This window comes from Anopheles stephensi, chromosome 3, assembly GCF_013141755.1.
Source record: "Anopheles stephensi strain Indian chromosome 3, UCI_ANSTEP_V1.0, whole genome shotgun sequence".
NCBI lineage: Eukaryota > Metazoa > Arthropoda > Insecta > Diptera > Culicidae > Anopheles > Anopheles stephensi.
Genome location: NC_050203.1, coordinates 34,411,991 through 34,432,562, shown reverse-complemented (window position 1 = coordinate 34,432,562; position 20,572 = coordinate 34,411,991). Strand labels below are relative to the sequence as shown.

Here is a 20,572-nt window from a genome sequence, read left to right as displayed (position 1 = left end):
ACAGCTTATAAAAAATCCCGAAAAATAAATACATCCTTTCATCTTCAAACCACACAGTCCGGTGCAAAGGCAAGGATAATACCGCTGAGAAAAGCGTCTACAACATTTTACGTTCCTCGCAAAAGGCTTTGAATCATAAAATGACAAGAAAAAAGCCACTAACGCCACACCGGAACGAGTCCTTGCCGTCAGCGGTGTCGGAAAGTTAAATACCAAAAGGTTATGTTTCCAGACGCCCCTATTCCGCCCCGAAGAAAGTCTCCGGCCGTCCGCCCGCCCGTAAGTGTCTCGCCTTATCCTTCCGGTGCTATATTGCGTTCTTGTATCGCATTAGCTTTATTACCGTGGCGAACCAATTACGGCAAACTGGCGTGGAAAAAGCCCGACATGCTACACATTCCTCCTCGTCGGTACATACATGAACATCACACCCAACACTGCACAACACGCACGCACGCAAACGTCTTCAAGTGGACGCGCATTTTCTTTCACCCGATGCGACGAGAGGAGGTTAGTAGAAGGAAAACTTTTCTCATCCGTTTCCTTTTTTTCCTTCATCACGGTGAGTTTCTACAACTTGTACCAAGGTGGTTTCTTCCACCTTCCAAGTGTCTCTAGGTGATCAAGATGGCCTTTGGAAGAAGTTTGTTGGTTCGGGACAAAGGAAAATCGGCTCCAAAAAAGAAACGCACACAACTTCTAAATATCAAAGCCAATTTGGTGGTAGAGAATTAGTATGGTCAGACGGTGGCGGCCTGATGACCACAACCGTCCAGAAGCAACTGGTCTTAATCTGTCAAGGGATAATACAAGCACGCAACGGGCGTGATATACATCATTCAAGAGGAATGGCGAACGACATAAAGCAAAATCATCGTTCGCAGCAAGTCGTTATTCTGCGTCAATTCAAGTCTTAGCCAGAAGAGATAAGCGTCGTTAACTGACAAAGGACCTTTGGCTTTAGTCTTCAATAGACCATGTCCAAGGTATCTTCAAGATATCCATTTAGCTGGCAAAAGTTATACGACCACAGTATAATCCATTTCATCACACAAGTACTGATAAGACCTTGATTATATATTGACCGATATACAGCAACAGTTTGTCATATTCCTTGAAAATCGATGACCTATTCCACAAATTCTAGCGATCGTTTGATGACTCTCTCATATCACATATAAATAAATCGACATCGGCTTAATACAGCACTTTAAATTGTAACACTCTTTTCCTTCATCACATCCATTAGGCTTCATCAATATGCTAACCGATGACTCATCATCCGGACGGTATTGCGATATATTCATTTAACGTAGAATAAATTATGACACTCGGAAGCTCCCGTCATACTACTTACTTCCCATCCGAGCTTGAGTCATCTACAATTACGAGAAAATGATAAACGTGATTCACATTCGCAAAGTGCCGTATCGGCTACGGCAAACTAGCGTCCTAAGTGCCCGATTTGTTTTACAACGTTGTGCCGAGTGGAGACCCCCCCCGCCTAATGATGTTCGCTTCACCCGGTGAGATGATGGTGGCGGTTAGCTACTACTTCGACTTACAAATTTCGGCACCCTGATTGAATGCATAATTTAGTTAAGCCCAATTTTCACACCCCCCACTTCTCCTCCACCAACCCGTCGTGCAGCCGTTCCCAAATTACCACACCATCCTTCTCTCGATCTTCGCAGCACTAATGATGATCTAATTTTGTTATCATTGGTAAAGAGAGCATGCTTTTTCGCATTCCAGCTACTGCCTGCTTGCCCGGGGAAAGGCTGGTCGAAAATGCCTTAAAAATTAATAGTCTAAATATGATTGCAAAATGAGTCTCAGTTTTAAAAATTAGAGCACTACAAGCTATGGTACAGCAATAACTTTCCAAACAGGCGGCTTGTCAAGCATGGAAAACTGGGCAGAAGCAGAATAACAGTCATCAGTCTCGGTCGTCTCTAAAGTGTATGCTAATTTGCGAGACGTACACAAACATTCATTATTCATGCACAGTTTCATTTTCGTTCTAAAGGCTGTTAGAGCTGCTAGCGTGAGCATCACCGGCCAGACCAAGGCAACCAATTCCTCGCCAACAGCGACCCCTTTTTAATTCAAAACCTTCTTCGTTTGCGTGGCTATTTCATCCTGCGGCATCCGTCATAGTGTGCCATTTATTAGCAACGTTCGTCTGCCGATATAAACAGCCCCGAGAAAACCTCCAACTATCAGTAGTAACGGCTCGTCGGTGGAACGCGAAATGAAGCAAATTTCTGTTAGAATGAACAAATTCTGTGCACACCACTGACACACCGCTTCAGGTCCTCCCCAAAAACCCAAGTTTGCGGAAAATTTAAAAAGTACATACACAAAAAAAAATGAAGCTGAGCGCTCCTAAAACAACGGAAACTCGTCGCAAATTTTCTCCTTTCCCTCGGTGTTTGTGCGAGAGAGCGAGAGAGAAAAAAGGAAAAACTTGTTGTATGACGAAGCGTGAAAAATGTTATGCTGCGCTCCTTCATCATTTTTTGTGTACCCAGCTGTGTGACGAGACTTGCCCAGTGCGCTCAGCATCGGCGGAGGGTTTGGATGCAGTGAAACGCAACTACAACAATCAGCCGACTACAGCATTTTCCACACCCTGTTTCTTCACCTGCCACGATCCACCCATCAGCGGCAACAGACGAAGATGAAGGATGATTTCACAACATTTCTCTCGCGGGACGTCCACACAAACCTCAGCCAGCCAGCAAGCCGCCGTCCGTGCCGATAATACACCGCAAACGCGAACCCAATAACGGCAAGTTCGGCGATCATTTTTCCAACCTCATCAACCCCGTTTGGCGTGTGTCCTCCTTCTCCCCCCAATTGGTTGCTGCTTCCACACGGAAAGTGAAAACTAACCTCAAACGATATACACCCATTATTGCGCAGACGGAGGAATTGCGGGCGGGAGGAGGACTGATGTACGGTTGGGAGGTGGTAGTGGTTATTAGTTATCAAAAATTTCTCCACGGAGCGTTTTTCCACCTGCTACCACCGCGGGTTGGAGAGCTGTTTGTAAATGTGCGGTGCGAGCGCGGGATTTTCCTTTGCCCGCGTGGTTCGCTTCTTTTCGTGCGTAACAACGCACTCGCTAACGAGGAAAAATTTGCTACCCAACTCTTCGACTTTGCGGTGAGGTGGAGAAAAAAAAGCTGAGCAACGTACCAAACTCATGCTTTACGAGGGATGGGAAAGTGCATTGAGCATTTTCAACTACGGTTTGGGGTTTGTTTTCATTGATTTCATCTGAAATCGGTAAGCGATATTGAATATCCACGAACGACGTTTGTTTATGTTTGGTATTAGTAAGGTTCTCATATAGAGATTGATATTCTCTAGCACAAATTTAACTTTAATTTAAGCTTCATTTTAAGCACGACACACTATATAGTAGTTGCTAGTTAGGTATTAAGTCAAACTTAATAAAATTGTTTTACTTAAGTTATTTTTTTCTCATGTCAATATGGCGTCAAGCCCATTTTACTAGAAATATAAATAAATTATTCGTTTCTCATGTTCACCAATTATCCCTTGAGAACGACCAAGCAAGAACTATTTTAAAGGCTACACCGACATCAGTGTTATAAAACCGAAAAAGCTTTTCCCTTTAACCCCAGCACTAAACACCCGGATCGTGAAACAATTGGAAAATTGCTCCTTCGTCGTCCGAAGGTCAAAAAGATCCATCCAATCGAAAGCAGCACGCACATCGTTAAATAAATTGCTTTCGGATACGCTTTTCGATCCCGAAGCCAATATCTTTGTCGTTCTAGACCATTAAAGGATAAACATTCCAACAGCAACAAAAAGGATTACCAAACAAAGGTCTGGAGGTGAAAATTAGGTACGACACAAATCGAGATCGAGGACAAAACGTTGTTGGGAAAGAAATGTTTTCCCCTATGAACACTGTGTCCCTTTCGGTCGGGCGCTCTGAACCGAAAAGGATATGTTTGCTCGACCTGCGTCCTTCACCGGCCATTCCACGGAAGGATACGCCGGTGTCTGTATCCAAATACCGAGACAAATAAATTGTTCTACATCATTGCCAGTGACGGGTGCCCTGCAGGATGATGCCTGTACTTCGCATAAAAAAGGGGTTTTTGTCAATCGCGTTCGGAAAATGTATTTTTAACTTTTAATTTGAAAATATTGCAATTTTGTTTGTTATGTTACTACTTTTTTGCTTGTTGGTATGATAATTCTACCAAACATGTCTCTGAACTTCTCACATACCCCCCCAACAGCAGAGCTCGACATCCAAAATTTACATTTCATCCTATCAGATTCAGACCCAGACTGGCCTTGAACCTGACCCAATGTTGTTCCGTTGGCTGTTGGGACCAGCGGCAAATTCACTTCTACTTCATTCTCACCCCACGTTGTCTGGTGGTGTGAATCTAATAATTTTTCCAGCACGATCCCTCCCCAAAAAACATCCCGCAAAGGACCGAATGGAAACCACCATGAAAAGATTGAAGCTATAGCTACGTTACATTACGTTTGCCGGTCACAGACGATTTGTACGAATTGTGGCCTAACACATACCGACACTCACGCCCCTTAAATAATGGTGGAGAAAATGCGGGCCCATATTCTCCCTAGAGATCGATATAATTAAATTACCACCGAACGTTGAGGGCGAACCATTCAACACGAAACACAAAGAACAACGGCGCTAGGTTTATGCTATTGTTTTTCGTGTGGTTTTGCTATTTTTTTTTTTATTGTTTGCAAATGGCACCGCAACACGATTATAACGAGAGCTCGGAAGAAGCATGACCCGAAGCAGAAGAAAGAGTTTTCCAGCCAGACGTCAGAAATAATGGGGTGGAAAAATAAAACAAAATAAAGCAAGCAATCGACGGTTAACCTTACTTTGCCCAATTTTGTATGATGCCGAGCAGGTAGATAGAAATTATGAAGGGACTGGGAAAGCGATATAAAAAATGTACATTATGCGTTTCATACCTTTCTTTATTATATTCTTCTGGTTTGGCTACAAAATTATGAAACCATAAATGAAACCAAAACAAAAAAGCCCAAAGTTCTGCGAAGGATAAAACAATTAATAAAACTGCCTGGGCATACTTCGAAAGGAACGAAAAAAAACTGCCAAAGCTTTTGCAGCAAACGCATCCTTTCCGAAAGATTGCACATTAATCATACCCTTTTAGTTTTAATCGGAGTAGAGAGAGAGAGAAGCACACAAAAAATCGACATTGGTAGCTCGTCGAAAACCGTTTCGGCAGCCAAACATATTGGCAAACAAGATGATGATAAGAGTCATCAGGGCGCTTAGCCTTGCGTTTCATAAATCAAATTATTCCGATGAAACATCACCAAAAAAAACAAAATCCAATCTTAAATTTTGTTACCAATTAGTGATTCTACGGTTGACAGCCGACAGCGGAAGAAGATAACCTCCATTTGGGCAGAATTTTTTGAACAACCACCGAAAGAGTTGCCAACTCATCACTCTAATTTGAATTGTTTCCTTTATCGCTTAAAGCTTTCTTTTGTTTGAAACTTTCTAACCGCTTAATTAGTGCTGCATTATCAGACATCCTCCTTTCCAAGATTAGGAGCTGGACACGGGCAAGTTTTAAGACAATCCGAATGCGAAAACCCATTTTTAGCAAAAGTCCCATGTTAAAGAGCAAAGTCTAAAAATAAATTCAATCACACCACACATACTGCTTCTTGAATTAAGCTCGCCTCCAAAGGAAAGTATAATGTTTGTCAACCAGAAAGCCACAATCACCGCCTGCACACTTCCCCGACTGGCGCATTATTAATGGAAAGCGAAGGAAAAGCGAGAACAAAAATAAAGGATAAAATCACAATCCGGATAGTGTTTCATTTCCTAAGCGTATCCCACTCCTCCCTTCTGATGTTCCTCCTGTCAGCGCCCAAGCATTAGCCACGAAAGAGTCAAAGCACACCATCATTACGATTATTTATTATCATCCTCATCGGATCAACATTATCACCCGTGCGAGCCTTGACGCAAGCGTCATGATGTAAGTCTATCGGCGGCTGGCTGGTTGACCTAAGCAAGAAGCGAAGGACGCAGAAAGAAATGTCATCTCTCGCTCGCCGTGAACGTGATACGACCATTTCCGTCCCGGCTCTAATGATTTGTTCCGCTGGTAAAAAGATCCGGTTAATGATTTTCACGCCATGCAACACGGCCTGGTACGAGAAGAGAAGGAGCGACACATGGATATGAAGAAAAAAGGGACTAGGATATTCCCGAGTATAGACAGTAGACACAACCATCCCCCCTCCAGTCGGCTGGTAACAAATTTGTGGCTATTCGATAACTCTGCGGGCGTTCTTCCGGATGTTCTGGATGGGCCCGGTTGTGCCGGAATAGAACGCCATCGATGGTGGTTGCTTTACCATCAATTGTGCGATAAGTAATTAATCAAACCATGCCCACATTAAGCATCGCCACAGATGCATTTTCGATGCTTTCGGGGAAGCATATCGCACGATGAGGGACCACACCAGTATGGTTTTGACAAATAATCATCCACTCCCGAACGAAGGATGGAAAAATGATGGCGTAAAAGGACAGCAGATATATTGCTGAACGCATGTAGGAATGGACTAGGAGCTGCAATAGATGTGCCGTCTCAAATAACTCACAAACACACACCCGACCCTCGACGGGCTTAGGGGATCTCTGGAAGGAAACTAGGAATGCAATACAGCTTCCACTGACGGCTTAGGATGTTCACTTTATGAACCTCAACAGAGATGGATGGATGGATGGATGGATGTAGAAAAAACAAACAACGTTCAAGCAAGGGGATCTGTTGTACAGAAAAACTGAAATGATTCGTTGCAAGCTGTTCATCACCTTCTTTGCATCCTAAGCGAACACACATCTCCATGTGTAACAGTAGCCTCGTATCTCGTAACTGTACGTACATCAACTCATTCATGAACGTTCTAAACAATCTCTTGTGTACGCTATATTTATCTCCCTGAATGGTGCACACCACTGCTGCGCCTTCATTCCAGCTATTTTTGTGTGCTGGAACATGAGTAAGTTGCTTATCAAGAACCGTAATGAATCATTGCTTCCCGCACAGCGCACAGTGTGTCGAATCGCTGACGTTTGATTACGGGCTGCGCTTATCGCTTTTCCCTAACAGCGCTCTACAATGTCCAGCAACAACAAACCTTTCCACAACTTTTTTTCCTGCCCCTAAAAAAAAGAACAATAATTAACGAACCTCCATTCCGAAGGTCTAGGTCGCAACGGGTTTCGCTAGGAAGTAATTTGAACTTCAAGAAAATAACCTCGGCGGCTCCTTCACTGATCCTGGCTGCAGACTTTAATCTCCTTCACATCTCACACCCTGATGATGGTAATCCAATCTGGTCGCTCTATCAGCGTCCGGGCAGCCGGTGATAATTGATTGATTTGATTCAATTACAACGGGAGCACCGGGAGCCGGTCGGTCCAATCCTGGTCACGGCACCAAGAAAATGCCTTAACGAATCAATCCTGTGTGTCGGATGCGCCGGCATTACCGGGCAAACTAATCTATTGTGCTCCGGCAGCAGCAACGGCAGCAGCAGCTACGGCTCAGTGAGCATGTAGTCGGACACTAATCTGATCCGACGACTTCTGAGCTCCGAAAGATGGACAGCTTGATGAGGAAAGTATTTCCTACGTAGGTAGGGCGTAGGTAGCTGCTGCTGCTGTCCAACGTGTTGAGTGTACCAGTGAGATGTACAGGTCCATTAGGAGGTACCTTGACGTGCAAAAGTGCACACACCTTGATGAAGGAAAGGTCTAATCCACTGTGAAAAGGTTTTAAGATCACTGCTTTACGTTGTTTTGTACGTGTTTCATGTAATTAATTCAGAATATTGTATTATTTTTAATCACTCCGGATAAGTCTCCCGTCAAGCATTCCTCGGCAAACAAGGAAGAGTTCTTCTGCATTTCTAACATTCCAGCACCGGAACTAAGTGTGCATACCGTCACCATAATTCACTGCATTCGCCTAACGCTAGAGCTGTGCATATGCGTAGAATATTAAATTATTGACGATAAGCGTGAGACAGCTCAGCGACGAAGGTGACGACGATGAGTTTTGGTGGTCTCTCACCATCGCGCTGCACACATCGGTATGCCCAGCTCTGCTCACGTTCTCAATTACACAACACAAAAGGGCTCACCTAACCTCGCCGCGTCTGTGATTTATTGTAAATCCCAAGACAAATTCCACCGGCACAATGGAGCTCACGTTCGAGCACATTGTACACACAAAACACTTGGGCGACGATTCATCGCACCGTCCCACGGCACAAGTGGTTCTGTTATGTCGTGTTGTACCACCGTCCACCAAGATATCACTTGCGCCACACACAAATATGATGGCGCAGTTGACACTCGCAAAGCCAACAGCAAATAAAGCGCATTGTGCATGAGCCGCTGTCATCGGAATATTGCAACGCTAATTGCAGTTCCGTCGCCCTCGAAAGCGATCAACCGTCGTATCGGTGGCTAATCAATGATTCACACCCCAGGCACAGACACTGGGAGGATGATAAACGTGGAAATTGTTTTTTATTGTTTTGTTTTACGTACATGAAATCACTGCATGTGACGGAATTTATCACCGGAAATAATGACTCTCGATCGTTACTCACCACACCACCACAGCGAGGGGAACGAAACGGCCATCAAGCCACGAACTGACAATTACGTTACGATTTTATTTTCAGCCAGTGTCAAATTAAAAAAATGAGTTTTATTTCCAACTCCCCGAAGGTGGAAAACTGAACGAAAACATAAATACAGTACCCACCCGCTGCATTGCTGACTGAGAGTGGAGGCGATTTTATAAATACACCATTTTCATAATAAATCAATTTTTCACTTTCTCCGGCCAAACTTTCATCAATGAATCAGAGGAGTTTACGGTGCATCTTAACTTCGGGCACATAAAAAAAAATATTTCAAAATGATTGTTCAACGAAAACAACCCAAACAAAACTCGACGAAGCTTTTAAAGCGTAAACTCCACCACCCACAAGAGTAGTTTTTTTAATGGGTTTTTTACACTAAAATTACAAAACGAGCGCATTACAGCACTACAGAAGCCCTTCATATAGAGCTCAGTGTCCATAAATCACGCTAATAGCAAGTTATTTTAATTAAAAAACTATACGAACGATCACCTTTAAACAGCGCTCAGAATCATTCGCTTTTGTACGGCCAAACACGTTTTGAAGAGAGATCAATTTCCATGAGTTGAGTAAGAAATAAAAACGCACGTGTTCAGCGGATGAGCTGAGTCAGGTGGAGTTGAAGCATGAAATCAATCTGCTTCGATCCTTCCACACATTTGACAAGTCGTCTGGAATCACATCAATGCCTGGCCACAAACTGGGGCATATATGGCAGAATCGAAGTCACAGAGCAACAGTAACCGAAACCCGGGGTCCTCTGTCACTGGGACGCATCATAACACTTCCACACAACGAACCACCAACCACAGACAGATTTCATGGGAAATGTACGAACCAGTGCATCATGATCGTTGGCATCCCCTCAAGATCACTCCTTTCGGAAGATGTTACACTCGCACTGCAGTTTTTGGTTTCGTTTTATCTGTCAAAAAGAGAATCTTCTCCCACACCCACAAAATCTACCTACCCATCTCACTGACAGTCACACCACACTGATCTGACAACTTTGATCTGTCTCGTGTATGTACAGCAAACAAAAAAAAAAACGAATCGGAGCAAAAGCTATCATTATGATTTCCTTAAAGGGAGAAACTTTTGACGAACTGCAGTCATCTGAGAATGCATCACGTCTCGGCCGAAAGTCGCAAGTGATATGTACCATTCTCCTTTGTCATCCTTGACTTTGGGAAGGAACCTCTCGTGCTGATCTCTTGTCATCGAGCCAACTGCACAATATCGCGAGGTTAGGCAATAAATCTCACTTGATATTGAATTCCAACCAAGAGATATCGATTTGAATTTCATTCGTGTTAATTTTACAATGCTGCCGCTATTTATTGCTAATCTGACATCGAATATCAAGTTTTCGTACATCAAGACCTTGACGTTTCTCGCGGCCAATGAATGAAACACGAAGCAGAAATCATTCCAGTAAGTTTCATAGGCTTCAAGAAATTCCGTAATTATAGGCTACAATATTTCTCATCGCGCGTTGCCCCAAGAAAATCAGTACCGGGCATAGTAACTGTCAGGCAAGAAATTCCTTCATTTCAACGTCGCCAAAAATGCTATCCCCAAAACTTTGGGCAGACATTCTGTTCCTGTTTTCTCGGCACAAAACGCCACCCGCCAAGGAATCCTCAAAGGTGCGCGTTTAAAGATGGTGCGCACAGCAGTGTACTTGTCGGAGGCAGAAGAAAACTACCAAGCTCAGCTCACACAAGCGAGCAAAGTTCATACGTTCCAAAGCAGTCCCAGAGCAAGAGGTTCACATGTGCATTGCACGTGTTGCGATACTGCAGCCTTTTTACTTGGTGCTGTCTTCGCCAAAGGGTACCCTCAAATATACACTGCCAGAACGCGTCAAGTTCTTCTGCCTCCTATCAGTGTTTCTTTGCTTCGGGACCACTTTTGGACATCTCCCGAACCTTTTCCCAGTCATCGCCGGCCCAACCACCAACCATCCGACGACCGTACACAACTTGTTTTTTAACCGCCAACATCCTGTTCGGAATCCTTTCCAATACACAGAACCCCCCCCCCCCCCCAACACATGAGAGAACGTTGAGAAACCACGACTACTACTACCGCACTGGCATCGAGAAACCGTCCGCTCCACTGTGTGCGTTGAACCGCTTCTTCGCATTTGCTCCCTGTATTTACGCAGGCCCTATATACATGCAACGTAAAACATGAATCATAAATGTTTGCACATAAAAAAAGCGTATCATAAACTGAACCGAGCGCACAAACCATCGTTGCCACTTGTTCTTGGTAGTTCCGTTGTTTTCCGGGGTTACGCTCAAGCAGCGCGCGAACGAAATTGAACCGAAAGAGGACGTTACGAAAAGACGCACATGTGTTCGAAGGGTGCTGCTGCTGCACTCCGTATTTTCACTGCTTCAAGATGTCGAGCGAGTAGCGATGAAGTTTTTGAGACACTTTACATCGGCGTTCGAAGCATGTAGCAGCGAAAACCTGCGCTACCAAGTGATAAAAACATGATTTACGATTATGGATTCCTCCTTCGGGGCTGTGACAAATATCCACCAACCAGGATCTGATAACTCTATCAGTGAAATGAAATGGTTATAAATTGTGGGGAAATTTCCTACAAAAGTATGAGCGATTTGTATATGAAAAACATAAAGCCTATCTAATGGGCCAATAGATAACATATTTCTCCAATTCTTAGGCATCCACTTGCTTGTAAAGGGTGCCAGGATTTCTTTCTTCCAACGTACAATTCTACACTATTGATAGTTTCTCAAGTTTTCCTTCAAACCTTTTCTCCCCTATTATATCGTGCTATCCTCCCCCCTTCAATCATTCCGATCAGAAGATCAAACACGACTGATCAAGCGCAACAAGCCCGGTACGAAGAATGAAACCCTTCTTGGGCTGTAAATTCGACACTCGAAAATCATCAAATTCACGCTTCAACGATGTAGATAGATGGAGCAGATAAGGTGTCCAATTTAGTTCCTCGTCCCGGGAGAGATATCAGCGTGTCTCGGAGCGTGGAACGAAGGGAAGAATTGTCGCACATCATTCGCTTTTTTCCGTTGGATATAATTTGGCAGGCAGGGACGAGAGAATGCATACGGAATAAGAAAACAAAACCTTCCAATAAAGATGAATTCACCCGAGAATTGAAGGCTCTGTATCGCTTCCTCCATCTCCCTTGCACCGTATTGTGTTCCAATTTAGAAAGCCCTCCAGCAAAAAAAACCCACGCCTGACCGTTTCGACTCTGTCTAGACCCCTAGAGATGTCTGGTCTTTTCGAGTTCCGAAAGTTTCCAAAATATGCTCAAGATATCCCATCATCTAAGGCCCCCCCTATTCAACGCACAGTCCTTAATTAACGATCTCGCCCCGATGAGTTCGGGCTTGGCAGCATTACTCGGCGGTGACTTACTTACCATGCCTTGACGCGGATCAGCACCTCACCGGCCTGGGGCGACGGTTCGGGCTTTTTCAGGATCTTCACGTTCTTGAAACCACCGAAACCGGTCAGCACGACTGCGCGCATCTCCTTCGGTGGGTCCTCCTTCTTCTCCTCGGCCTTGGCCTTCTCGTCCGGGGTCGCACCACCGTTGGTCTGTTCTTCGCCCTCGGCGGCGGCCGCTTTCGCATCGCCGCCCTCGGCATGACCGTTCTCTGCCGGCGTGACGACTGCCGTCTCGGCCGTGGGCGACGGTGTCTTCGTTTCGGCGGTCTGTGCAACGACTGGTGCTTCTGTGGTTTCAGTCATCTTTTGCTGATTATGCGTTGGAACGGTTGCTTACGAACGGTAACGGAACGTCTGCAAAAGAAAGATAGAACGAACCCGACATTAGTGAGCGGAAGGCAGCATGGTATCCTATTTTAATTAATATCTATTAATCAATTGGTTGGGACGGTTGGCTGCTACCGCGATAACAAACGAAGAGACAGTTTTGTGAACAGATAATGCGAAGCAACAAATGGATTTTTTTTTTGTTCGCTTCATATTGGCATCCTTCTACGGCCTTGGTAGGAATATTCCAGCATCAAAGAGGCAATGCGCGTAGCGGATTTTAGAACGATAAAGAACAAAGACGAGCTACCGTGTGAGTGAACATGGAAAATGTAATTTTCTCGTGACGCCTTCCAAGAACACAGCTCCACCACATAAAAACACACGCACACATTTCCCGCGTGTAACCGTTGCCAAGAATCGGGCGATCTCAAACCATCTGAAGGAATGGAAAATGAACAGTTTAAGACAAGATGCTAAAGATGCCAAATGGATGCTGCTGCTGCTGCTGCTGCTGCTGCTGTTACTACTCAACCCTCTCTCTCTCAGTTCCGCTTTGCCCTCTTCCTATTCGCCCCCCGAATGTGCGCCCCTAGCCGGTGTAAATATTTATAAACGACAAGACAAAGCAAACGATCCCGTCGTTCCTCTGCATTGCTTCCAGAACGCAGGGACCACTGCCAGCACCTGCACCAGCGAGCGCGCCTGGAAATGTGGAGAGATGTATTATATCCTGTCCTGTATTCGGCATTCTCGCCAGCGCACGCCAAGCGCTACAGCAGTACAAGGCGATGGTAAGCGCACACACAAAAACTAAACCTCCAAATGAGACACAATCAAAGCGACGAAGAGAGAGTGAAAACTATGACCAAGTTTTCACGGTGCTTTGCAACTGTACCGCGAGGTACGGTGCGAGGAGCTGGAAAAAGCAAAATGGCAGCTCATTAAAAATGATCTCTTGCTTTTTTTTTTGCCGGTAAAGATTCGGCTGCAGGTACTCCCCGGGAGGGAAGAGCAGTCAGAATAGGGGGCCAGAATCATGTAAGCGAGCAGCAGTGTAACTGTACCACAACAGCATCATGTTCGTTTGGAATGGGGAATGGCGTTGCGGCCACACCAAACTCCCGAATTTTAGATCACAGGACGAAGACAGGAAAAAAGCACGAGGGCAACAAAATCATGGTATTTCATGAAGTTTCGTACGTGCGTCGTTCAAGGAGACACTGAAGCGAGCAGTGATCTTCTTACGATCACTATCTTTGCTTGTACATGGCGCGATAGATGGTTTCTTCCTTTAATGGAGTGTATTGCTACCGAAGATATTTATCGCCTCCATTCGTTTAAGAGTTTAAGAGTGGAATTTCTTTTCGTCATAAGTTTGGCCATTTACTTCGCGGTAACTAATATTTCATCGGGGGTTTCTTATCAAATTCTCCACCTCCGCATCATTTATTTATGTGTTTGCAGGGAAGACAGAATGCTTCAATATTTGTATGTAAATAAAATATGGTAACCTTTCGCTTTCAGTTTAATTTTATAAGTATACAAGTACATAAAAAAATATAAATAAAATAAAATGCCGTGAGCATGATTTATGACATATTTTTTCAAAGCCACACAAACCCACCGAAAAAGGCGAAGCGTGTGCTTCGTCCGTGGACTCACAATTGCCTCGGAAAATCGACCAAATAAGATTAATCATCTCCACAAGTATTACTCGATATCGTCACACAGCACAATATCATTAGACCATGAAAGTGAGCAGGAGGAGCAAAGGCGATTGGAAAATGACTACAATGTAGCGCGTAATTGGGTTTTCACATCCCGACCTTGGCTCCCAAGCCGGAAAAAGCTTTTCCGGACCATGCTGCCATAGCGATAATTTGATATTCGCCACTGAATGTTTCAATAGCACCCCGCCACCAAGAGTCGACAACTGGTCATTACCGTAATGCTTAGATACGCAAAGAAGGACCTCTCTAATGTACTAGCAGCGACCCGGTGGTCCTCTGCAATAGTCGTTTTACGGAATACCACACACACACACACTGGAGTTAGGTACAACCTTGGAGTTCGGTTCGCCACTATACGGTACGCGCCCGAAACGACTTGCCTTGACAGATTCTTTCACGACACAGCACAGGACCTTCTCCGTTCCAGCCCCTTTTGCTATAACCACAAAAACCTGCCCAGCATCCAAAAATGGCAGCTTGTTGTTCGTCAGAAAATTGAACAAAATCATCCCCAGCTCTCAAACAACCGTGGAACGTGCAAGAAGGAAACAAGTGACTTAATGGTGGAGACTAAAAATGACAACAGCCGTTTCCGAGAGCGCCTGCAGAGAACTTTGTATACCCTCTCGGATGATACCCGGTCGCCATAGGCCGCACACAAGAACCATAATGGTACATTCCGGTTCTGTCCGGTCGTAGTAAAAGGGAATGTAATTTGGAGGGTAATTGGGCAGGGCGCTGTTCACCAACACCCGGAATTCTACCCCCGGTTCGGTTTGATAAGCTCCACTAAAACCTTGCACGGGAGCGATAAATGGAAAGCGAGACGGAGAGCGAGACCGCTGAGTCCTGAACTGTTGGGCGTTATTAACGCACCATTTGATCTCTCCCCAATTATGCAAATTGACTTTACTCATTACACTTTTTGGGTGCAGCAGGTTGAGGCCTGCTCCTCTGGTTTTTTGCCTGAATTCGGAAGGGATTTTTTAAACGCTTTAAACACGGGAATGAGAGATACTGATGTTTAGTGTTGCCTACAATTCAATTATTGGCGTGTTTTTGGTGATGCTTCGGAAACATCTGGAGATGGAACTAGGGGGAAGGCTTCACTAAGTTTGGTGTGTGTGGTTTCCTTTTTCTAATTCAACGAATCAACAGTTTGAGGCAACATGCTGTTTAATGGATACATAAATTGAAATTATATACCATTTGTCTATAGCTAACAACACTTTGAAATTCATCATCAAAGAATATCACTATCGGGTGGATTGACAGACAGTAGATAACGCACGACAAACAACAGGCCCGGTTTGTATTACGTTCTGCCATCTTAGGATAGCCTTTTAGTCAAGTTATGTCATCCTCCTGAACAATCTTCCTTTGAAACACAACTAAGAAGTGCTGATCAATTTTTTGATAGAGTCCATGGCGCAGAGACCATACAATGCTGATGCTGATACAACAAACGGATTGAAGTCAAAAAGTTTTCTGTATAAGACATCCTATGATTTAGAGGAAAGGAGAGTTCGTATACTTGTAATGTCTATAGAATCTTAGTATATCAGGATCTTAAACTTGAGCATAAGGAAGAGGTTCATGAGGTGTCCTCCTACGAATCTCGGCTTCCAAGGAGGCTTCCAACAGAAGTTCCAACATAAATACCGATGGATGCAAAACTTGCACGACAAATTAATTTCCGTCCGCATTCATCAAAAATGAAATACAATCCCCAAAATGATGGAATATTTTTTTGTTGGAACGGATTTCCACAAACGTATTACTACACTTGCGCAGATTCAATGGACACTTCAACATCCAGACCACATGTCAAATAGCACATCGAGCACATGTCACCAGTTGTCGAGAGCACATGGCCCAATTGGATTCCCGGGAAACACAGCTCCCATCAACACCAAACCCATGCCCAATACACCAAGGCTAGCCCGTATTGGCAAAAATGTTTTCCCACACCTAGAATGTCCTCCCACTTTCGACGTGATGGAGTTGTTTTTTTTTCACGTTGAACGTGTCAGAATGAAAGCACACTTCCTGCTCTTCATTATTCTGGCTGTGTTCACCATGTTGATGCATTTAATTCCCACTCGAAAACTGTCACCAACAGCGATCCACGCCGCTCGTTCCCATCATCAAACACTTCACAAATCAACGAACTAGTAAACATAAAAAAGTATCCCTCTGCATGTCACCACTACCTTCTACTGGATACCCACAAATTCGGACATCACAAATGGCATGTGCTTTGGGAGGTGCGGCGAGGCAATCGCTGCCACAAAGTATCATCTCAGAAAAACTTTTCGCCCAAACGGAGCGGAAATCGACCAACGGAGCAAGAGTCGGGGCAGGTGGCAGCACATCCTCCGCATCAACCCACACACACATGGAGCACGGGGCTCGTTTTCATTTTCAAAGTCAATGTCGATAAGCGCGCGTGGTGCTGCGTATCGAAGCTTTTGTTTTTGTTTTTCTCCACTTTACAGTTGGCCACTCCGGCGCAAAGGCAACCTCCCTCGCTAAACCATATTACACACATCGGTCACGGTTGAGTTCGGCAGTTCGTCAAGTGTAACACGCTCGTGTAACGTACATTTTGGTGCTGGCGAGTGGGAAAAGCGTTCTCAACAAGGACAAAAGTGTGGAGTGCGGCAGAGGAGCGTGGGTTGAAAAGAAAAACAAAAACACTCCACTCTAACGGATAGCCAGAGGTTTGTTCGCATTAGGACTGAAATGCCCATATACATAAACATACCGAAAAGAGAGGACCGTGAACAGCGGTTACTTCGCAATACTTCGAAAAAGGCAACAATCAAAAGTTTTAATATCACGACCATTTCCAAATAAGCTTCTAAATATGCTCAGAAACTATCACAAGACGCTGAAGGCATTTGGCACATTTGGTGGAGAAAAAAATCGCCAGCTTAATGGACACTACTGCACACTTCTCCCTCTATCTCTCCCTTTAATTTCTTGCGGGAGAAAAGGAATCTCGGCAAAAATTGCTATCTCTACTATTTGCCAAACATATTTTCCTTTCTGTATCCGTCACTGGGTCAGTAGAAACAAAACACAAAAACTACTGCAGTGTTGAGGCAATTGCAGGTCTCAATTCACCTCTGTTGCTTTGTAGACGGTTGGAAAGCCATACTCTGACGAGATACTACATCGGACCACCAGTAACGACGAGAGAGAGAGAGATAGAAGGAGATGAACGCCGGTGGTGAAATGGATTGGAATGTTGTTAACGTAACGTGGAGAAAATTGGCGGTGTGTATTATTTATTTTTTACTGTACACATGAGGGAGGAAAAACTAAAAAAGAAATCGACACGCACACACATAAAAACGCATATCGTGTGCTGCAGTACATCAACACCCGTACAGATCTCGCGGGTCTGGGGGTTTTGTTGTCGAAAACTATGACAAACGAGCAGCGAGGGAAAGAAAGTTTGGGGTATGGATTACGTTTTAACGCAAGTCTTGTAGTGTTCAGATAACAACTATGCACTAACAAGCAACATTGAAAAAGCTTGCTTGAAGTTGGAGAAAAATGTTACTTATAGAATGTAATATTTGTCTGCATGTGAGCATAGCAAACTTTGAGAAGCATATAGCCTAAATAAACCATAATTTTTACTCTTTATCAGCCAAAGGTCAAACATTTGGGAAATATACTCACGTAAAACCATTACGTTATCTCCCCCCTTTTCCACCCCCAAACCTTTGGAAACCGTTCTGCCTAGGCTTTTGTGTAAAAATGGGGAATTTTGAAGGCACATTACCGATGCAAAACGTGTCCCATTTAGCTTATCACAGATGATTTTCCTATTCTTATGGGATATTTCCTATTCTCTCTAGCGTCCGTGTGGAGCGCCATCGACTGGCGAAAAAGGTTTCCAAATCTCCTATGTTATGAGAATTCAAATTGATATTATGAGAACGTGTTTTCTGTTTAAAGTGAAAGCTCTCAAAAATTGTACAGCAAATATTTATATCATGCTGTTTGTTTCATAGTGTTTAAAGTAATATCTGGAGGCTGAGAGTTTGGATTTACACACCAAGACCTCCACAGTCCTAAAAATAGAATATTATATCCTAACAAATGATCACTGAGTGATATAAATACACTGTCACGTCATTAAAACTCCCAATCGAAACGCACTATCACGCAAAGAACAGTATCACATTTCACGAGAAAATTAAAACCACCCAAACTCTTAATGATTAGTGAGAAACGCATCCAAATAAACTGAATGAACAGGAGAACACACACACCGAAACAAAACCACAACAAACTGAAAAACGCTCTCGTACCCGTTTATGATGATGATTGATACAAAATATGATCGAAATAATTAAGTCATTAATGTGGTAAGCTTCATCATGGTTTCTTCCGAGCTCCCGCCCCATCGATTGCTTGCCTCACACCAGAACTGTTGCCATGTTTCTGTCTGTTTTTTTGCTGTTTATAAACTGTAACCTCTTTAATGGTTGATATCATAATTCATGAGAGCGAAACTATTGTAGCGTCACGAAACAACACACAAAAAATCAACACTGAACCATTCGATCGATTGACCGATTCGATGGGTGATGCTTCAAAAAAATGCGCCATCCATTTTCCCAGGCATATTATGTTCAAAAGTTTTCCTTTCTGTTAGGTAAATTCTCAAACAAACTTAAGAAATTGAAAAATCACCTATCATAATCCGCTAGGATGAAGCAAATTCTCTCTAATTAGATGTCATTCTCTCACATTCTGTCACAGCATAACCAACAACGAGAGAAAAAAAACCGCAAACTTCATCCTGCTTTCTGGTTAGGTAGGTGGTGGTCAGCAGAGCTAAACCAAATGAGAGAATGAGAACAAATAAAATAGAAACAATCAGGTAGGAACACGTAGAAAAAAAACGGTTCACATCAAAATGCGAGGACACCTGGGTGCAGAGAGTACCGCAGCAGCATCAAGCGTGGAGGACTACCGCTGCTGACGGGTGGAACCAACTCGGGACTAACCATTCCGTATATTAACAGCAGAAGCTCGCGTTGAATTCATCATTATTATGTGGACCTGAGAACGGTTGTAACGATGTTGAGGTCAACGGAAAACAGGCAGCAAAATTTAGCCAACCAACCCGCACTCCACCATAGCCTGTCGGCGGTGGCAGCCTCAAGCCAGCACACAAAGTGATTAAAGGGCAGAACGAACTCAGAGGTGGGAAAAATCATGAGAGCATAAAAATCAAAGCTCCGTGCCTTCCGCCAAACTCCTTCTTCTTTTCCGTCCCAAAAAAAAACACGACAACCAAAATATTCATCAACCATGCGCAATTGGTGGACACATGGGAAAAGAAGTAGGTTGTCCAGAAATCCCGTGACATGACGCGAGGTTCTAACGGTCAACCAACTCACTTGGCGGGGGTTTTTATTTACAGAAAATTAGCACTCGCACACACACAGTTTTACATGAGACTGGGAAAATGATTAACTAGTACAAACATACGGAACCGGTAGAAACCGAACAGAGCAATTCAGAGAGACCAGAAGGGCATCCATAGGGCTTTAAGCGAAACGACCAAGGCAAAGAAGGATGCTGGAATGGTCCGAGTGCGCGTGTAGGCAATTTAAATTTGCAAAATTACCAACATTGAAAGCAAACGGTTTTTGGTGAGTATTCTTCGTCTGCGACTAGGATGATGGTAAGAAGCGCTCATTCTTGCTGCTATTTTATTGTGATAGATGGTTGTGCTATCCGGTTAAGCTAACATACGGCGTGGAAGCGATAAAAAAGACCGCATGGGTATGATGTGCGATGGACGCAACAAACAACAAACCGCGGAAAGAAAATCGCATCAAACACACACACACACATCATCACGCGCGGAAGGAAAGTGCGAATGGGGATGCGAAGAGAAGCGTTGGGAAGCAATATGCGAAAGATCGATTAAGAAAATGATGCTTGATTTTGCGAGGAATGAAAGAAAAAGCGAACTTTCACGACACGAACGGCACATACGTTGGGGAGCTGGAAGAAGAATTGTTTGCAATTTGATGGAGCCTTCCTTCCTTACGTTTATGAGTTTGTTCCAGCCTAGATTTGCGTAACTGGTTTTAGTTAGTCAATGATTTTTTTTATATTAATTGTGCCCTAAATATAGAATAAATTGGGGTCATCAGTTAAATTTTCAGCATAAAACATCAAAATTTATAAAGGAACATCGAAACAAACGAAATGAAATGTAAATTTAACCAACAACTTAACGTTGCATGCATCAACGAAGCTCCAAT

At 43.9% G+C, this 20,572-nt stretch overlaps 1 protein-coding gene across 4 annotated transcripts in view; it reads right to left on the bottom strand.

Annotated features, from left to right (window-relative positions):
• Positions 1–20,572, bottom strand: part of LOC118509689 (synaptic vesicle membrane protein VAT-1 homolog-like) — a 65,497-nt gene that overhangs the window by 31,082 nt on the left and 13,843 nt on the right. For all 4 annotated transcript variants that reach the window (XM_036050742.1, XM_036050744.1, XM_036050743.1 and 1 more), the window contains exon 3: positions 12,182–12,564. In XM_036050742.1, the coding sequence (XP_035906635.1) occupies positions 12,182–12,513 (332 nt within the window). In that variant the 5' untranslated portion in view covers positions 12,514–12,564. The remainder of the gene's footprint in view (positions 1–12,181; positions 12,565–20,572) is intronic.